This window comes from Ruditapes philippinarum, unplaced genomic scaffold (genome assembly GCF_026571515.1).
Source record: "Ruditapes philippinarum isolate M1 unplaced genomic scaffold, ASM2657151v2 ctg3782_1_1_1_1, whole genome shotgun sequence".
NCBI classification, from domain to species: domain Eukaryota; kingdom Metazoa; phylum Mollusca; class Bivalvia; order Venerida; family Veneridae; genus Ruditapes; species Ruditapes philippinarum.
Window position 1 is genome coordinate 116,254 of NW_026852385.1, and position 20,016 is coordinate 136,269.

Sequence of the window (20,016 nt, forward strand, 5' to 3'; positions counted from 1 at the left end):
ATGCTATTTGGTTCTAAATCAAAAATTAATAAATTACAAATTTTTTCCATTTCATGTAATGATCAAACAATAAAGTCTTCGTCTGAAGTTAAATATCTTGGTAAGAATATCGATTGTTATACTTATCAGGAGATAAAATTGTCAAGAGCATTCTTTCAAAGGTGAATGGAAGATTACATTTTCTATACCGTTACAAAAATTGTTGATCGGAAGAAATAAAGAAACAGTTATGTCCTGCCCTTTTGCTGTGTCACTTTGATTATTTTTCATCTTCTTGGTACGAAGAACTGAGTAAGTCACTGAAGCACAAACTTCAAGTAGCTCAAAATATGGTTGTGCGCTTTATAAAAGACTACACTCCTAGGACTTCGGTGACAAATAAGGTTCTGTCCGATCTTAAATAATTAAATGTCAATGATAGAGTTAGACAGTTAAGACTCAACCACATTCATAAAGTTTATTACAACAAAAGCCCTTCTTATTTAAAGGAATTGTTTAAGGTCTGTAGAATATCCAATTTAAGATCTAGTAATTTTAATTTTGTTTTGCCTCAAAATGATTCTTATGTTAAAAATACATTTTTCTACAATGCCATAAAAGACTGGAATTCTTTACCAGACAACATTAGATAAATTGACAATATCCAAACATTTAAAAATGATAAGTGAACTTAATTGGCAAACACTAGAACAGAGGCGCGACATCAGCTCTGTTACATTTCTCTACAAAATCCAACACAATCTTGTGAGGGTCGACCATCACCATCTGACACCCACTAGAAACCTGAACTTACTTATACCATATTCAACTCCTATTCATTTTCCCCAGAAATATTCGTCTGTGGAAAGGCCTACCCGTGTTCTTACAAGCTAGTCCCAGTTTAGACCTCTTTACTGGGTAGCTGCATCCCTTTTACCAGTTCTTAGACAGGTTTGTTTTTAATTTCTATTTCAGTTTTGTAGTTCTTTTTAACTTGCTTTAACCTTATGTCTTTAAATTTGCACTTAACATATTTGATTTTTAACAGCTTTTTCCCAGATAACGCACCTGCTAAGTGTAATTGATTACGATTTTGAAGCAGTATAATGTAGATGTAGATGTAGACTGTTACAAATCCAAGCTGAACAGATTCAAGGTTTAAAATGCTACCGCACATGCTAATCATTAGCAGTCAGATTGATTCATACGAAACATGAGAGTTTCATTTCAGTTAGTTTTCTATCTTCCAACTGATACATACATTAATTATACTAGGAAAACAGAATATAACATAAGGTAACATCTACATATTTCAAAATTGTTCAAATAACTTTGATAAGTTTAAAAATATGGCGGTTATGTGGCCATCTTCCTTTGTATTTACAGAAAGCAATGAAAAAAAGGATGAACCATCGGAAACAGTAAAAAACAATATTGTAAACAGTGAAACAACAAAATCGTAAACAGTGAAACAAAAGTAGTGTATGAAGATTGCAGACTCGATCTTATTAAGAGATAATGTAAAAGTACAACATCTCTCATGCCCACTTGCCGCGGCTTGAGCGGTATTCAATCTTCTACCCTTATACAAGCTTGAATCCATGAGCCCAAAGGACCTGGAAAATTTAACAACTCTGAAGCGAAGTACGGGGCAAAGTTTTACAGGTAACATAGGTGACTTCCCATTATTGCTGATTTACGACCTTACCATTGTTTATTTCTTGCAGTTTAGGTCCCAAGTTTAACATACTCATTTTAGAGTCTGCGCTTAGTTTCTTTTGATATCTAGATGAAGTTCATATTTTCAACCCATTTTAGATTTTTTATGGCTCCAACTTCAAGACACCATATTTTAATATATTTGGCTCGAGACCAGTTTGATACCAGAAATATTTTCAAATTCATTTATAATATTTAGTTTTTCAAATAAGAGTTTTGTTTTTGTCCATTATTCATATATGTTGCATTGTCAGAAAATTAATCAATCAATCAAGTAAAGAAATCTTTCAAGTAAGATACATGTAATCAAAATGCACTTTTAAATAAATTTCTTGTATGATATGAGTCATTAATAAACCGCTACATTAATTGGGATTATTTTCGATGCCATATGTTACTAACATTATGTATGGGGTTTCGAATATTTTGTCATACAATCTGGATATTGAAAGGATCATTGTTCGATCCGTGTTAATTGACATGCTAATTTCTTGTAGATACATGTATCTAGGTCTGGAGTACTTTAGATAATTTATAATTAAAATTTTGAGACGAAAGAAGCAGTTGCTTAAAATGCATAAAGTTATTGACCGTATGAGTCAAAGATACACATCTATATTTCAAGTTATTGTAAATGTTTAATGTGAACTAAAATTTGCGTAGGTGGCTGAGACATACACACTAGAAACTTCTACTGTTTATACTCAAGCTATGAAACAAATTTTTGAACAACTTGAATTTCTGTATATTACTTTTTTAAACAATAAGAAAATAATTGCAATAACAACAACTTTCTCCAGGAATACATGTGTTAATGTAAAAAATGTTAATAAAAAGGTAAACAACATAAAAATTCAGAAGCATATTACATTGCAAGAACAAAAAGAATGTTTTCATTTTTAACAAATTTGCCATAACCATAAATCATACTTTGCAATATTCAATGTACTTTTCACAAAAAATTTCAGATACAATTATACATTTTTATACAATAATCAGAAATATTGTTGATATTCTTGGTTGCAAACATAGGTGGCATCAGTTGTCAAGTTTCATTGATCTAGTTGTAGGTAGTGGTTAACTTTGCTGCGGCTAGCTTCGGGTCTGATGACAAAAATCAAAGGTTATCTGAAAACGTACAGCACAATATGAAAGAGCGAAATTTTTTTTCTGCAATATATAACGAAATGACTTGAATATTTCCAGTTAATTTTCTTTTGCTTTATAAGTAGTAATAAAGGTGATGCTTTGAAATAAGTTCATTCTTTATGACAATTTGGCGATCTATTCGGCATTGTTATCATGATAATTTAACGCTTTTAAGTATCTACATTGTCTAAATTATCTGAGTATTCAATTCCTGAAAGATGCATTTTTTTCATTTAAAAGTTGTTATTTGTTTCATATGAAATAAAGTTTAAAAAAACGTGAACAAAATGAGCAGTACGTAAATGCTTTCATGAACAATTTTTTTCTTATCAACATCTTACCGAGCAAATTATCTATCGCTATCAGATTACATAATGATAGAGTGAATGTTGGACTCTTCACTTCTTCCATTGTCAATACACGTTCGGCCCATTTGGCTAATTTCTATGGCGCTACCTTCATGTTCCCCAGAAAGCTCACTGACTGTTATTGGCTGTTCAGAGATTTGTTGCATACTTTGGTTTTCCATATTAGGGAGTGTATGCACGCTATCAAAGAGGAAAAGATGGAATAATTTTAGCATAGTATGTTTGACGTTTATAAGAAAGAAATGTACAGATTGAAATAACAGAAAAGGTTAACTTTTTGTCTTAGAGATTTAAAACCTGCGTATTTGTAATGAAGAACTCAAAATGTTATGAAACAAAACGTTAATTGAATACGGTGCTCCTTAAGTCGAATACGTTTTTATACCGTTAGAATGTAAAAGTATTTCGTAGGAACATAGTATCATCACTATGCGTTAGTCGTGTTTGATAGCTTTTATTCTCCTATCCTATAGTTAATGCAATGCTGTATCGTTTTTACGAAATTATATTACGATTATACAAAATAAATTTCTTGGCCCGATGTACTTCCGGTAGTCAGAGAACCCAACTAATGGTCGAATTTTCAATATAATCGCCCTCTACATCAATGCACTTTGCCCACCTGTGCTCCAACTTGTTTAACACTTCAAAATAGAACTCTCTATTTTGGTCTTCAAAGAACTCATTGTCAGAGAAACTCGAGTCAGTTTGCCCCTCTTTTTACGCGCGATTTCTTGACGCAGACTTTTAAATTCGTCTGCATAGTACGTACCGTTTATGGTACGACCTTGCTCAAGATAGTCAATTATGATTATCCCCTGACTATCCCAAAAAATTAAAGCCATTATCTTCCCTGCTGATGGCACCCTGTTGAATTTCTTCGGAGGGGGTGGGACAGGGTGCTTCCACTGCATGCTCTGTTTTTTGGATTCTGGATCGAAGAAATGGACCCATATTTCATCCTGAGTGAGTTTTGATCCGGTAGATAAAATCAGGTTCATCCTCGTAGCGAGACAAAAGATATATTGAAATATCTGTTTTTAACAGTGCTATAGAAAGGGGACTCCTTCCCAAGTGTATTCATGAAGTCTTCATGGACTTCCTTTGGGGACAAACCTTTCTTACAGAGGTACTAATTTCAACCTTCTCCATTTGGTCTAAATGACACACCCCTCTACTGATCAAAGTGTGTTTAATGTTAATTAATCTTTGTAAAATCGCGTGTAACTCGGTCAGTAATTTTTAATAAGATATTAAGGAGTTTAAAATTGCTTTTAATTTTTGTGTGTCTTTACTTGACATTTTCAATTATCATAACATTTTTATAATTTCTCGCATGAATTCAAATGAATCTCTATTGAGTTCAGCTTTACAAATCAGAGTAGTATTGTGTATAAACCATAAATAAATACACTTACGCACTATCACTTTTCAATTTGCAGCAAATGAAAATAATAGGTAAAATGGACAGTCCAACAGATACTCCAACGAGTACAATTAACAATGTTATGCCAGTAGTTGTACAGGTAAAACAATCTTTTGGTTTCGATTTATCAGCGTCGGGATCTCCAGCAGTGAAAATCACAGAGATAGTTTCGCCATCAAATAATGGCATTGTTTCTCCGTCGGATACCTTTAAAGTTTCGAAATATCACTTCAAATATACATCATCATGCAGACATAAAGAAAATATATTTTTAAATTAAAGATATACTATGCTCAAATTGATATTACAGAATATAGATAATTGCTACGTAGTGTAACGACGTTGGTAGAACGTCATAATACCCATAATGAGCATTACAATATGCAAAAACTAAAGCCTCGGTCTCACTTACTCCCGGCAGAGCCCAGGACCATCCCGGTAAGTTACCGGGATGATCCGGGACGATCCGGGATGAAATTATTGTTGCAGTCACACTTACCCCGGCAGCACTACGGTAGTTCCCTACTAACCACCCAGAATGCGCTCCGGATCATCCAGGCAGAGCCCAGGTGAAGCTACGGTTCATACCGGTGCTTCTCCGGTCGTTCCCGGATGACGCCGGAAGATGCCCGGTTGACCCAGGCAGAGCCCCGGTCGATCCAGGCAGAACCCCGGCAGAGCCCAGGATGATCCAGGCAGAGCCCCGGTAGAACCCCGGTGGATTGAAAACGCCCGAAAATGATAACATTGAAACATAATATTTATCTAATATAACATTTATTGTTCCAGAATAGTAATTCATGATGATTTTCTGAAAAATCCTTATGCCATACTGGATAGATGGAAAATGGGAAGGCTTTTAATTCAAACAAGTGCAATCATCGCAAATTGTCGTTATTCTTTTGAAATGATCCGGGCTTTGCCGGGGCTCTACCGGGATCAACCGTAGCTCTACCTTTATCCTCCGGGGCTCTGCCTGTAGTTACCGGGGCTCTGCCGGCATATACCGGGGCTCTACCGTAGCTCTACCGTAGCTCTACCGGCTATATCATACCCTGGATTATCCCCGGTTTGTGCCGGCAGAGCTACGGTGCTTTCCCGGTATAACCCCGGTCGTTCCCGACAGAGCTAAGGATGAAGCCGGCAAAGCGCTATACCTTCCCGGATCATCCCGGACCACCCCGGTGATATGAAATATTTTATTCCATCCGGGGTCGAATGCCGGATGTTCCCGGATCATCTCGGATCATCCAGGACGTTGCCGGCAGAGTTACGGATGTACCCCGGTTGTTCCCGGTCGTGCCCCGGTCGTTCCCGGATCACCCCGGACGTCTACCGGGATGTAAGTGAGACTGAAGCTTAAAGGTGATGAATTCACATATAAGAAAGTATCCAATATATAAGGGCATAAACCACTCTCGGTGGTGAGCCAGGGTTTGTGTGCCTTAAAACGTTACAGTTGTCTCTTTTTAAATATAAAGTAAACAAATTTTGACTTCCCATGAACTTCCCACACATTGTTTATTCAAAGATTAAAAAAAAAAAAAATAAAAAAAAAATGAGTAAACGCAAAAATGAAACAACAATAATGATTTCCTGCCATTAATATATCGTTTATGTACGTAGTAAAAATTCTATGTAAAAAATAAAAGTGCTGCTTTGATAAAAAATATATAAAATTCCAACTTTGGTATTGTTTTAATATTAGCAATACTTAGCTATCTAGCAATACAAACGTTATTCCATTTATATTAAAATAAAAGGTAGAAACCAATATGATTATTAAAAGAAATGTCGAAAAATATTTATTCTTACATTGATTGTGATAGGAAATACTTGATCATTAGTGAAATCTGCATTTTTCTTCAGTCTAAGTATTGCTGTCGCAGGTCCAGATTTAACTATTTGGAAGTATTCAGCCCCGACTCCTTCACTCATGATCTCAAAACCAAAGTTGTTGTCATCACTAAAGTCTAAATCGCTCGCGCTAAACGTCATGAGGTTAGTGTTCAAATTCGTTGAAGCGTTTATCTAAAAGAAAGATAAGTTGAAGAAAACATATTTTTGAGAGAAAATAAACACACGGTAGCAAAACCATGACAAAAAGTGTGTAATATAATTCAATTGTTCGAGAGGAATATAAATTAACTCGTGCTTAATCATTTACTTTATCCCATTAAGATTAATATTTTACATTTAAACATTGTTTAACTCATGTGTGCATGTTTGCAGGACGATGTTTCAATTCATTTTGAAAGCATACAACATTCCAATATTATTAGAAATGATTAAGTTAACAATATTTTATTTGACATTGGTGACATATAACGTATTCTTGAAGTATGTGCGTTATAAACTGTGAAATAACCGTGAGTCCTTGTATTTTGTTCATGGATTTTCTCTAAAACCATGTTTCAGGTACCTGCACAAGCAATTGCATGTAGCCTTGGATTTTTTTCTTACAAGTATAATGTATTGGACCTTTCCTCTTACATGCTTGTATAGTATGCAGAATATGACTGTATCCTAATATCAGCATTGGAGGCAAACATCTGTTAATTTTCTTTGTTAAGCGGTACATGCAACACTTAAACTGAGGTAGATTTTGTTATTTATCTTTAAAAATATTTTATACCTTATAACTAATGTTTATTTGTCAATTAAATCCTAAATCATGTTTGAATATCTTTAATTCTTTATTTTGCACTTTGCTTCATAAAATGTTTTGTTAAATCAACCAGCTATGAACAAAAGAAGAACAGGCATGGGTGGCTTTTTGTATTTGTGTGTGTGTGTGCGTGCGTGCGTGCGTGCGTGCGTGCGTGTGTGTGTGTGTGTGTGTGTCATTGATTAAATAAACTCTCCTCGTTTTCTTACTAAATTGTCATTTACTGATTAAGATCTGTCCAACACGTCGAAAAAAACATGTGAACAGAAAATGTTGTATAAATTGCCCAGATATACATAATACATTAAATTATTTGTTCTAAGGTACATGACGACAAAGCAGCAATGTCACTAAGAAAAGAAAGCAAATAAAGATGAAGCATGATAACATTGCAAGTAGAAAATGAAAATAAAATTAAAACAATCTAGTTGTAAGAGTAACTGAAACAGATAGCACAAAAGTGTTAAATAAATGAAGAAAATATCAAGATATTTACCGGATCACCGACCAGCTTATTAGTATAACCCTTATACCCAAACTTAGTACAAAAGTTTAAATTTAAAGAATCTATTAATATGAAATGGCACCTTTGAATACACTTTTTTGTTTCCGTAACTTAAAAGTGGATTTTTTTCTTTATTGAAATATACTAAGTTGTTCTTCCAATTTAAAGTAAACTTTCAGTCATAAAACAAAACAAATCTTTCTGGCCTTTTGTCTGGTTATATATATTTTTACAATACCAAGTGACCTTCTTTGTTATATATCTTTGAAAATAGATTGAATTTTAGAAGAATGTTGCAAGAAATTTACAATGAATTTACAAATATAATTTGTAAATTCATACTCAAACTTCTGTTCAATATCGCTCTATGAATTTGAAAAAGATGATAATGATTATTTTTCAATAAACTATAGCGACTTAAACGACTTCCAATTTGACAATTTTTATATTGAAATTGACAAATTAAAAGTGAAAATATTTCTTATTATCACTACAGTGTAAAACAAGTAAATAATAGGTTTTCGCATTATTATGTATAAGACGTTTAAGGAATGTTTGAAATGTTTTGATTATATGAATAAAAGCAAAGTCAGATATTTTTCCAAAATTTCATATGATAGCTTTTGAGCATACTCTGTCAAATAAAAGTAAAATATCAAAACATATATTTATGTAACCAATTACATGTATGAAGAAAAGTTTGAATATAGCATTTTGTACTCTTTTTGTCAATACAAAAAGAAAACAGAAAACAATGCTCCAAGATTATGTGATCAAATAGCATGGATGCCTCATTCAAACTAATCATAGGACATAAATGAACATGTAGAGTTTTTGATGCTAAAGCATCAAGTTGCCTGATACAAAATATGATTGTATTATCATTAATAAAAGAAAATATCAGTTTAATGGTTCGAGTATAAAGAAAAGAGGTACAATAAGTTGAGTAATGTTTATTCGTAAACATGTTTTCATGTACTTGCCACAATTATATCTTTCTTGCTATAAACTTTGTAAAAAGTTTTATACAATAAATTTATGTTATGTTATAATAAAACATCATATTTGAAGCAAACTTGCTGAGCAATTTTGTCAAGAAACTGTTATCATTATTAAATAAGCATGTTTTGTTTGGCAGTATTTAACCAAGACTCATGAATTTTCGTGAGCTGTTTCGTTAGTTTTCAAAACTTATTATGATTAATGTTAACGATTTTATTGTAAGTATAATTACATGTATATATCAATTAATACTGCTCGATGGCCTAGTAAGTATGACAAAGTTGTCACTTAGTAGGAGCAAGTTCAAATCTTGGACAAATTCTGTTTGTAGTTTTCCTAAATTGATTTTTATTATATCTTTTAACTATGTGAAACATCAGTTCATAAATCGTGTGTTTCATTTCTAGCACTTTTTTTTATTTTATAATTTTGATAAATGGTCAAGTTTTGCAAAATACAGAAAAAGATATCATAAAAAACCCATAAAAAATCACTTTATTGAACCTACAGTCTTCAATTTGAAACAAATTGAAAATCTAACACCTTGTCAGCGAGGATTGTAAAGCAAATGATATGCTTGTAATCTACCTGTAATTCTACGTTATACATATTATACCGTTGTACCATACAGATTACTTCAGAATCCGATAATTACCGACAAATAATTACCGATCATCGAATATTTGCAAAGTGACTGTGAAAATATATATGCTTAATTATTGCATAAAACAATGCAATTCTAATGAAAAAGTGGTGTCTGCATAAACAAACTTATTCTTACGCACTATCGAAAAAATATATAATTTAGTTATCAATATTCCCGTCGTAATGTAACATACGATATATCGTTACATACGATATAGTTAACGTTTTCAAAGTGCGATAAACTATGAGCACAAAGATAGTTTATTAGTTTTCTCTATGTATCCAATACGATTCCGGCCCACTGCCGTCATACCGAGATTTTGTAATTATTCATACAAAATTACTTTGATTCGTACTTTATCAGCTTCTATACCTTGTGCCAACCATTCACAAGTTACCTGTATGTCGGTCTTATCAGGCATTTGTTACTATAAATAGATTTTATAACAATTACATACAGCGTGTAGTCACGTAATTCTTACAAAGAAACAAGGAGAAATAGTTTAAAACTAAATAAAAAAATAAAATAGAATAGGTCTCATAAGATATAAACAACCAGATAATTTAAAGTGTCATTTCAAATATCATGCATGATTTATTTAACATAAAATAGCAACGCTTGACACTTTGAAATAAGTAAAAGTATCCCTAAATTCAATGACTTATCCATAGGGATACATCATTAATTCATTTTATAAAAAGTGTAATGTTGCTTTTTAAGATTTCAATATTTGAATATTTCATTTCATTGAGCAACGTTATTGTATGTTTGAATTTTTGAGATTACTGAAAACAATTATAGTCTTTAATTGTTCAGGAATTGATATATTTTTATTTACAGATTTTAAGGCCTTCTCCTACCATAGCTATAATATTAAACTGTTACAAATATAGTCGCCGGTTTCTACCGGCGCCTCAAAAACCAGTTTATCCCGAAAGGGGATAAATTACCGCTATTGGTTGACTGTAATTTGCATCAATCAAAAGAACAGGCGCGTGGTCGTTGACGTCTTGTACGTTCACCGTTATTGCTGTTGTTGAACTAAGACCGCCAAGATCTGTACAACTTATTATCAAAGATGTCGATGAAGGTAAAGTTGTGCTCGAGTCTTCCAAATCCCATACTTTTACAAGTGCGATGCGTCCATTTTTACTGTCAATACTTTCGAATAGAAGTAATTAATATCAAAAACTATATGTAGATATGTTGTCAAGACGAGCGGTAAATACGATAATACAAGAATTCATATATCAATTCACAAACAATTGTATGAGTATATAATAACACTGTTTGACAAATTCATTAAACAGTTCACATTTTTGTCATTTTAAATGTTTAAAATATTTCGATCATTTCAATAAAATCATTGCTGTTTTTTCTCTGAATTATGGCACTACCCTATAGACGATATCTATGAAAGTGTTATTTATAGAGGCTGATTTATTTTTACTTACTTACAAGGCCTTCCTTAAAATGTTTTTGAAAAAAGCAATTCTCACCATGCCGTTGATGAACGCAGCAACTTAGTAAACAATATGATAAGAGGTTTTTCGAATAAAGTTATCATAACCGGAATTTTATATCCTTAAAATGAACTTTGATTTAAAAGAGGACCACTTACCTAAAGTAGTCATTATATAGACCACTCTGTATGGCGTATTGTGTTGTGTCACCATCTATATCAGTGCAAGACAATTCAGGATCTGATAGCTCCGTGCCTGCAGTCTGGAAAATAAAGTTGCAAGCATACAATTTAAACCTATAATATAAACTTTTCCATACAGAACATAATGAACTGAAATAGCAGATTCAGATTGGCTGAGGTAATAAAATATGCATATTCTTCCGATTTCCGATGAACACAAACATACATAAGTTTTGGTTTCGAAAGAACGTCTATCGACGGAAATAAAATCTTCAATTGATTTCGTACGAGAATTGAAATCTCTAAATAAAATATGCGCGGAATAACTGTCGGATAGGCGATTGAAATCGTCTTGAATTTCAGAAATAGGTTCATCAACTGCATAGTCCAAGTATGCGGGTGGTATGTAAACACCACAGAAAATGGCTGTTCAGATTTACATAAAAAGCTTAGAAAAATCTGAAATTTTACTACAAGATCATTATCAAACTCTGTAACTGTTACAAATTTTAATATATTTTTCTGGTTTTTCTTTTACGATATTTAAAGTAAGTTATACATCATAATTTTGTGTTTCAATTTAATGTTAACAATCGGCTTTTATTTCTTGAAAACTAATTTTGCTAGGGCCATTCACCAATTCGTTATATTAGGGCAATGTAATTTTGATTTAAAACCGCGAAAGTTTAAAGATAGAATTTTAATATTGTTGGGTAGAGGCTTAATATTCAAAAGTACGTAAGACATTGTTCATTGTAATTGCTGAACTATTTCTGGAAATTATATGAATGCAGTACATCTTATGTTTTAATCAGTAACTATTTTTATACAATATATACAGATATCATATATTAATGAAAGCTTCAAATTATAAGGTACATAATAAATGCAATTATCAAGTATGTAGTGAGTAGAATAAGTGTTCTTGTTACCGTATCCTCTGTAAATGATATAGTAGTTGTTGTAGCACTTATGGAGTTGCCTTCATTGACGTTTGTCACGGAAATTTTCAGAGTTTTCTCCGCTTGTCCATCAAGATAGTCATCTCTTACGGAGAACGTTAACATGTAGCTATTGACACGTTCATAGTCAAGAATCTTGCCAAGAGTCAAAATTCCGTCTTAAAAACAACAATAAAAAGATCAGAGATTATTGATACTATGGCCCTTTTAAATTATTCCAATAAAAAAAATGCCCATGCTTCTAATGAATTCAGTAACAAAAAGGTCTGTAATGTTGGGATGTTGTTATTTTATTTGTGGTAATGTGGTGCAGGGTTTTAAGTATGCAGACTTCAAAGTTAATGAATTCACTTACAAGTAATCTTATAACAAAATGGCATAATTGCAATTGCACTACAACCTGATTATGGAGAGGCGTAGAGATGTCATATATTTTCTAAAAATTAGAAAATAATCTTTTTTATTGTAACAAGAAACACATTTTTCAAACGCTCCATATTGGGATATGAAACCTACTCTTCAAAATATTACACAAAGTCCCGTGAGTTTATGCATAATAACAAATTACTTTGACTGCAAAGTTTTATAAATGAAAAGAAAAATTATAGAATGTTAGTAAATTTTACGGGCCATATAGAGTAGATTAACTGATTAAAATATGATATTTTTTTTATTTCACATGTTCCAGAAAAATTTAATGAGTTTTAACAATAAATATTTGAGAAATATATTTTGACTACTTATACAAGGTGTTATCTAATACAGAAACTACTAGTATTGTCTTTATATTATGCAAAGGTAAACTACGAGTATACTTTGATCCATATATTTATCTTTACATTATCTTAAAAATAAAAAATGCCTTTCATATATACATATAATATGATTAACAAAGTATTATTACAAGAAAAAAGAATAGGGATTCACACAATAGCAAGTGTATATAATTATTATTGCTTTTAAATACATTCGAAATTTGTTATCGATTTCACAATGAATGTGTCATAATAACATTATAAATAAATGAAAATTGATGCATTTTATAATGATAATATTATTGTTAACATAGCCTTTTTAATGAAAAAGAAAATGCATGTCGTATTCAAAACTAAACATGGACTCTTTAAAATATCTCTATACATGTAAGTCAAACAAACGTGTATTGTACTTAAGGTATCCAAATTGAACACCGATTGCTCTGAGTCTGGGTCCACACTAACGGTAACTGTAATGGATTCTCCAACGTCAGGATTTGATATCGCCGCCGTAAATAAAGTCGCTCCGACAGGGGTATCCTCAGGAAATGTTTTTGAATCAGGTAAATTTGTAATTTCCGGGGGAATTTTAAAATCTGTGAAATAATCAACTTGTTAAATAGTAATAAAGCGCCTTTCTGTCTTATGACATAGTTAGATGTATGTTAAAATACATTTTGTTGGTTTGGATATCAATACCCTATAATATCCGGCCCACTTAATTCCTGTCTTTGCAGACCAATGATCTATAATAATACGAGTAATGATAAAAAGGGAAAAAACTTTTAACCTACATCGACTTCATCGTCACTAACTCATTACGCTAAATATTCATTGTGAATGTGTATAACGTTAATAGTAATTGAAAACTGTATATACTGCATTTCTTATTAACACTTAAAGGGACAGATAACTAAATTGTTATGGTGATGGCCCAGCTCAAGGGCAAATAACTTATATTTAAGTTTACAAAATTTTGGTTTTTACTTATAATAATTTCGTATTAGTTTTAATCACAATACATAATAACTTGATTACAAAAAAATATTTATGTTACATTTTTTCAGTTTGAATGAAATGACTAAAAATATTTTTTTAAGAGAAAAGAGCACAGGTTTAGAGAAGAAAGGAAAAAAGGCCAATATGACTTTTAATCGTTCTTGAAATATTTGCACATTAACTCAAAAAGAAGTAAGCATTTTGAAAATAAGAAAAAATAAGGTATTGTTTGCCTTCATTAGGAATTATCTGCCTTTGAGTTGAGCAAAAAGTCCAATTCAGGGGCAGATAACTCAAAAACGAGAAAATAACCAAATTTCCCCCCGCTCAAAATGTTTCTATTATCATATTCATACAACATGCCAAGTATAAAGAAATTCTATTGAATAGTTGTTTCTACATATTTAAATTTATACCAGACCTTTAACGTCAACAATGAGATCTTCACAAATCTCGTTCCTCCTCTCGTGACCACAAACGTGAATCTTGTAAGTTTTGTTGACTTCCTTATCCCATAGATATGTCGTCATGGTTATGTTGCCTAGTTGATCTAGAAACAAATAAAATACTCTGAAAAAAATTATTTGTTTGATCACACAACAAAAAACTTTTTGCTTATACTGCATTATTTAGTGGTTACCTTTGATACTAAACATAGGATATTTATCTTTCGTATTCTTCTATATGTTGATCAAATGTGGTAACCATTTAAATTTATGGAAATTCATTACAACAGTCTAAGGGATAAACACAATTTGCTACGTACTTCACGAATATTTAACTTTAAGGAAATTCTTACTAATTTCACTGTAGAGTAGATAAATATAAAGAAAAATGCTACTGTGTAAAATTTTCTAATATAACAATCGGTTTAAAGGTTAATGAAATTGTCGCAGAAAATTTGTTCTTAATTTCAAAATTGATTTCAGAGTTATGTGTATTGAACCTATTGATTTTAAAGCTTAAGCTAGCTGATGGTACAGTATAGCTATTTTTAATTAAGGTTCTATATTGACAAAATTACAAAACTGACGAATTTAAAAAAAGTTGGGCGTGATCATGTAAAGTATGATGGATTTCTTTTGTTAAATTTAAATTGCTTTCGCCACGAGAACGGTACAGACTTTAACTTTTCTACACTGACCAAGACTAAGGTTTTGGAAGTGTCTTCATGACCCTTACTTATTGCAGCAAATCGCATGGATTTAGACTTATATTAACAATAATATTATTTAATTTATTTCAGCTACAAACAGTTCTTATTTTCTGTATTTATTAAATCGTTTGACAATGATAAATACATAACTGCTAACCTTTTAAGTTTTTTTTCTGTCATATTTTTCATATTTTTTAACAAATATGGTTGTAAAATATCACTTAAATTCATTTCTCAAGGAATTCTCTTCACGAAGTCTTGTCTTGTTACAAATAGTGGCTGCCCTCTAAATACGATTCTTATTTGTTTGGGTTTTTAATGCGGAGTTTTATGAACCATTAGATTTTTATCGTCAGTTACAATGTATGACCAAAGTTTCTATAAAATAATAAAAAGATGAAAAAAAAAAGAAAATGTAATGAAAACATAATTCAGGGAAATAATAAACACCTGAGAACCGGTTTAATAGGTTAGTATGCTTTACAACTGTAACAAGATTTGTGGTTTTAATTTGAAATTAGACAATTTTCATCATTATTTTGTAACCTTAGGTTAATTGCTGAAAAAATATATATCTAACGCCACAAGCATCGGAATAATTGGAATAGCCGTTCTCGAAGGACCACTATAAGACTTAAATTAAGTTCAGGGCAATAATATACAGATGACACACAACATTTTACACCTTCACATTATGACCTACCGTTGCAAGCCTAAATATTCTGGTGAACAACCATTGGGGATGAAGTTTTCACCACACAAATCCAATTTTTGAGTAAAAGTCAACTCAAGTATTAGAATATTTTTTTTACTTAAATTTAAAAACCGTTTAAGATTAGATTGTCTAGTATTATCTCATAAAATCCCATTAGTGTAGAATTGACACATAAACACGTAATAAACGCAATGACTAATGTCGGTTTAAAAAATATATTTTTTATAAAACTTTCATCTTTTCATAACTTTTTTGATATCTGTACTTAACTGTAATAGTTTCCCCAAGAAGTTCCCAGGAAATACCCCGGATCAACATTAGTGTCAACGTCTTGGTATGAATATTCATAAATCAAGTTTTCTTTTTCAGCGTCCGAGTACATAATCTCGAAAATGGTGTCCAGATATGAGACGTTCTGTCGATGAAGTTCAACTTTTGCTGAAATGGAATGGTAAACAGATTATAAATTTAAATTTTCATGACGTTTTTACGCTGGCGGAATAAACGTATCACAATGGGTACAAAAGTGTGTACGAATGTGAAAGATTTTTCTACTAGTCGATACGAATGACTTAGAAAACCTAAGCGAGAATAAATATCAAACCAATTAAACATTCAACTTAAATTGAAATTTGTTGTTGTCCCTTGCATTTACAGTAAATATATAAATATTTATAGAGTCTTTTAAGCATGGTTTTACGATGATATCGTTCGCAGTGTTGTATTTGCAAAAGCGTTCATTATGGTAAACGACCAGGTCAATGCACAAACCTTTCGATAATTTAAGTGTAGGAATATAAAGCTTGAAAAATCGTTTTTATCTTACTAGGCAAATTTATGTAGGCAGGCAAAGCATTTTTAACAACACGAAACGTCAAGTTCTCAACGTCGGTTGAGTTGTACGCGTCCCAACACTGTATTGTTACGGTATATTCTTGAGTGCGGTTGTGAGTCAAGCAACCGATATCAGTATCACAGTAGTAAGCCCTTGGTTGTTGGTATTTGTAACCGCAATCTGGATCTTGACATCTCAGCTTATAAAGGCTGTACGCTAAAATGTCGAGATGACAGATACTTTTCATGACACAAAAGCTACAGTTAAAAATTATGGAAAGATTCCATACCCATCTATCTGGTCCCAATCTAATGTGTAAGAAATTAAGCTGAACCTTTTACAATGGCCTCGGTGAGAAGGACCAGAATATTTCAACCTTGAATTTACAATCATGTGCTTGGTAGACTGAAATTTTCTACTTGTCTCTTTGTCAGCATCTTTTAAAGTTTTAACACTTCATGAAAATCTCTTTTCAATCAATATCTTAATTTAATCAGTGCTGGTTTCATACTACGATTGATTGTTGTAACTAAAACCTTTACATATACGTCGCAACTTTTAATCCATTACATGTATTGTCAATTTGTTTTAGTCTTGAAGTTGATACTTACAATCATATTCATGGTTCCCGTCATGCCTGAGTTCAAACATATTATCTTCTTTCGGAAACCAGTCGACTATTTGGCACGTGACATTGTCTTCCAGGTGGTAATTATAATCAAAGGTGACCAATGAATGTATTTTCATTTCCAGATCATAATCTTCGTGAAGGTAGACGGTTAAAGGTAAACTTCGAATTTCTATTGGCTTAAATTAAAATGTAATAAAAATACTAACAGTGCATATATATTATATGTTAAAATATTATAAGACATTCATGTAAAAAGGAAGAGCGGCGCTCAACGACCTATAAGTCGGAGTATAAACGGAGTGACGAAAATATATTTGTTTCTAGTAGCTAAAGGCTACCAAGCACCAAGAGTAATTTTTACATATGCTGAATGTCAATTTTTACATTCGTTACTTTTCAGCCACTTTTACAGTCCTTCATACACAAACTTTTTAAAAAAATTAATGCTGTGTTCGGGATTCCTTTTAAAGTGGATAATAACAAAGTTGGTTATTTTGATAATTATTGGAAAATATGAAAAAAATTAAAGTTACCAACACTTATTGAAGAGTGATATAGCCTAACTTGCTGGATATTAAGTGAACGTCCGTAAAGGGCAATGAGATAAGACCAGCTGAATACATTCAAGATTGCTATTGAGCCTTTGTCACAACGACCATGTTGCATGGAATCTTCCCCGGCCCATCACCATACTATATCAAGCCTATCATTGTAGTGTAGGTATTGCAAAAAGTCAAAAAAGAGGACACATCGCCACTCTATCATGCTCCAACTAACATGGTCAAGGTCCCAAGCATATTGTTACTTGTAATGATGTAGAGAACTACGGGATCATTGTGCATGATTTTCTCTGACACAGATTTATTTTCGTGCAAACCTGTATATAAGGTTTAGGTTCAATTACGGACCCCAGAAACATTTTTAAGGTCGAAACAAAAAAAGGTTGCAATTGCAAAACAATTGCTCTGGGCCTGTATTACCGTAAAAAGATCGTCAGTCTCACTACGTCACTTTACATGTGAACCATACTGATTTAACATCGCAAAGGCTTAGCTATATAGCAAACTTCTAGTTTCTCACTAACCGTGTTCAATCATTACATCCACACCTGATAAAACATATATACATGGCCGCAAAACAGTCATATGAATATTTCAATCTAAAGCGTAAAATATATGGTCATCTTATTTGCACGACTTGCAAAGAATTAAATGCCACCCTTGTGTTCATTAGGACATTCAGTTTGGCTTTTTTTTATTGGGTTTTACTTCGTTATAACACAGTTTAGGTCATATAGAGACTTTACAGCTTTAATAGTACAGGAAGTCCTCAGGTGCTCCTCTGTATATTAACGGACACCTAACTTGATAGCTTTCTCATATGAAAATTCCGAATCCGCTGGCGAGACTAGAACCTACAAGGATGAGGGCCAAGTAGTTAAAAATCAACGACATTAACCATTCGGCCACGTGCGTCCCGATCGTAGCGCATAAAGAATGACAGGACATGTCAATATAAAAGAGCTTGTTTTATTTAAATTTACATGAAACTTATGATATAAGAAATACCCAATTAGTGAAGTGGATCCGAATTTTAAAACTGCACGTTGAAGAATAACAAGACTCTGAGTTGGACACCCGTACCACTTGGTTGTAATCTTGTGTCGGCCATGATGGCCAGATGCTGATATTCCGAGTGATGAATATTTCTCCTGAAAATAGTTTGCAAACAAATTTAATGTTTACGTAAATGGTAAGATATCAAAGGAAAACTAGGCATATTTTCTAAAGTTGGTGTTTCTGCAGCCGAATCAAACTGGTGTGACAAGATATAGTTTATAGTTTTTTGTTCCACGGAATAATGTTGCGAATTTGGATATTTAAAGAGTATCTCTATCGGATGTATTAAAAAATCGGTCACAATTTGATGTAAGAACATATAACAACTTCCAAAAATTGATTTAGGACTGTATGTTTGTAAGAGTTTTCTTCAATATTAAGTGGTAATTTTGAACGTAAAATGATGATATTCAATGTCGAATTCACGGATAAAAACATAAATCTGACCGTTTCTTTACATTTGCGATAGAATAATGGTATATCTATGCAAAACACAATGTATCAAGGGAAATAACGGCTGTAAAATTTTTGAACTAGGATTATTTACCTTTATAATTATATTATTTTATTTCTTCTCTTTACAGATTAGATAATGACTGTTATTTATGTTTCATTATTTTACTTTCGTGTTTCTACTTCGAAAAGTTGTTTGCTGGGTGTCACAACTGTAAGCAACGACTTTAATTTCAAACAAAGGCATAAAAAACAGCCAAAATATAACCTGTATCAGAATTAATGGCTGCCTCCGGGAATTCGTTTGAATCAAATGTCCATTTGAGGTCATGCCATACAGAACTGAATGCTTGGAAATGTTCCGTTGGTTGCGGATAGTTCATGTTGAAAATCGTGTCACTGCTTCCACCTTGACCAGTGCGTGTTCCATATGTATCAATTATATTGTAATCTGATTGATCATAACATGTAGGCGTCTGAAAACACGCCCCTAAAATAAAAATAAATCTTGAATACGCCCCTAAAATGCACATAATGATCTTAAAACACGTCCGTAATTGACAAAAAAGTCAATGAAAACAATTTCAAAGGAATTTGCTTTAGATGATAATTCACTTAATGTGACCAAACGGACAAAATGCTGTGGAGGACAAAGCTGTAAAACTTTAGACAAGTGTCAAGCATTTAGGCTTTAACTAATATATGTAACACAGTCACTACTTTAAACAATATTGTTCATATTATATTCATCCCATGCCATGCACAGCAAACAACAGTTTACGAT

General features: G+C 32.3%; 1 protein-coding gene across 1 annotated transcript; it reads right to left on the reverse strand.

Moving 5' to 3' along the window:
• Nucleotides 1-463: 463 nt before the first annotated feature.
• Nucleotides 464-19,725, reverse strand: LOC132758624 (cadherin-12-like). The gene is made up of 14 exons (XM_060750320.1): nt 19,501-19,725; nt 18,729-18,871; nt 17,141-17,336; nt 16,521-16,745; nt 15,965-16,132; nt 14,245-14,373; nt 13,238-13,420; nt 12,040-12,227; nt 11,084-11,187; nt 10,413-10,623; nt 6,457-6,672; nt 4,634-4,848; nt 3,189-3,395; nt 464-2,826 (listed from the first exon to the last, which is right to left on the reverse strand). Exons 1-13 carry the CDS (start codon nt 19,613-19,615, stop codon nt 3,215-3,217), a joined length of 2,274 nt encoding a protein of 757 aa, XP_060606303.1. The 5' UTR covers nt 19,616-19,725; the 3' UTR covers nt 464-2,826; nt 3,189-3,214.
• Nucleotides 19,726-20,016: the final 291 nt, after the last annotated feature.

What these genes read in the sequence shown, in the direction of transcription:
- LOC132758624 (XM_060750320.1), bottom strand. Translation starts at nt 19,615, where the DNA reads ATGAACTATCCGCAACCAACGGAACATTTCCAAGCATTCAGTTCTGTA. An exon ending in TGCCTACATAAATTTGCCTA is followed by an intron (nt 16,133 to 16,520) that starts GTAAGATAAAAA and finishes ATTCCATTTCAG; the next exon opens with CAAAAGTTGAACTTCATCGA. An exon ending in CTATATAATGACTACTTTAG is followed by an intron (nt 10,624 to 11,083) that starts GTAAGTGGTCCT and finishes TCTATTCGAAAG; the next exon opens with TATTGACAGTAAAAATGGAC.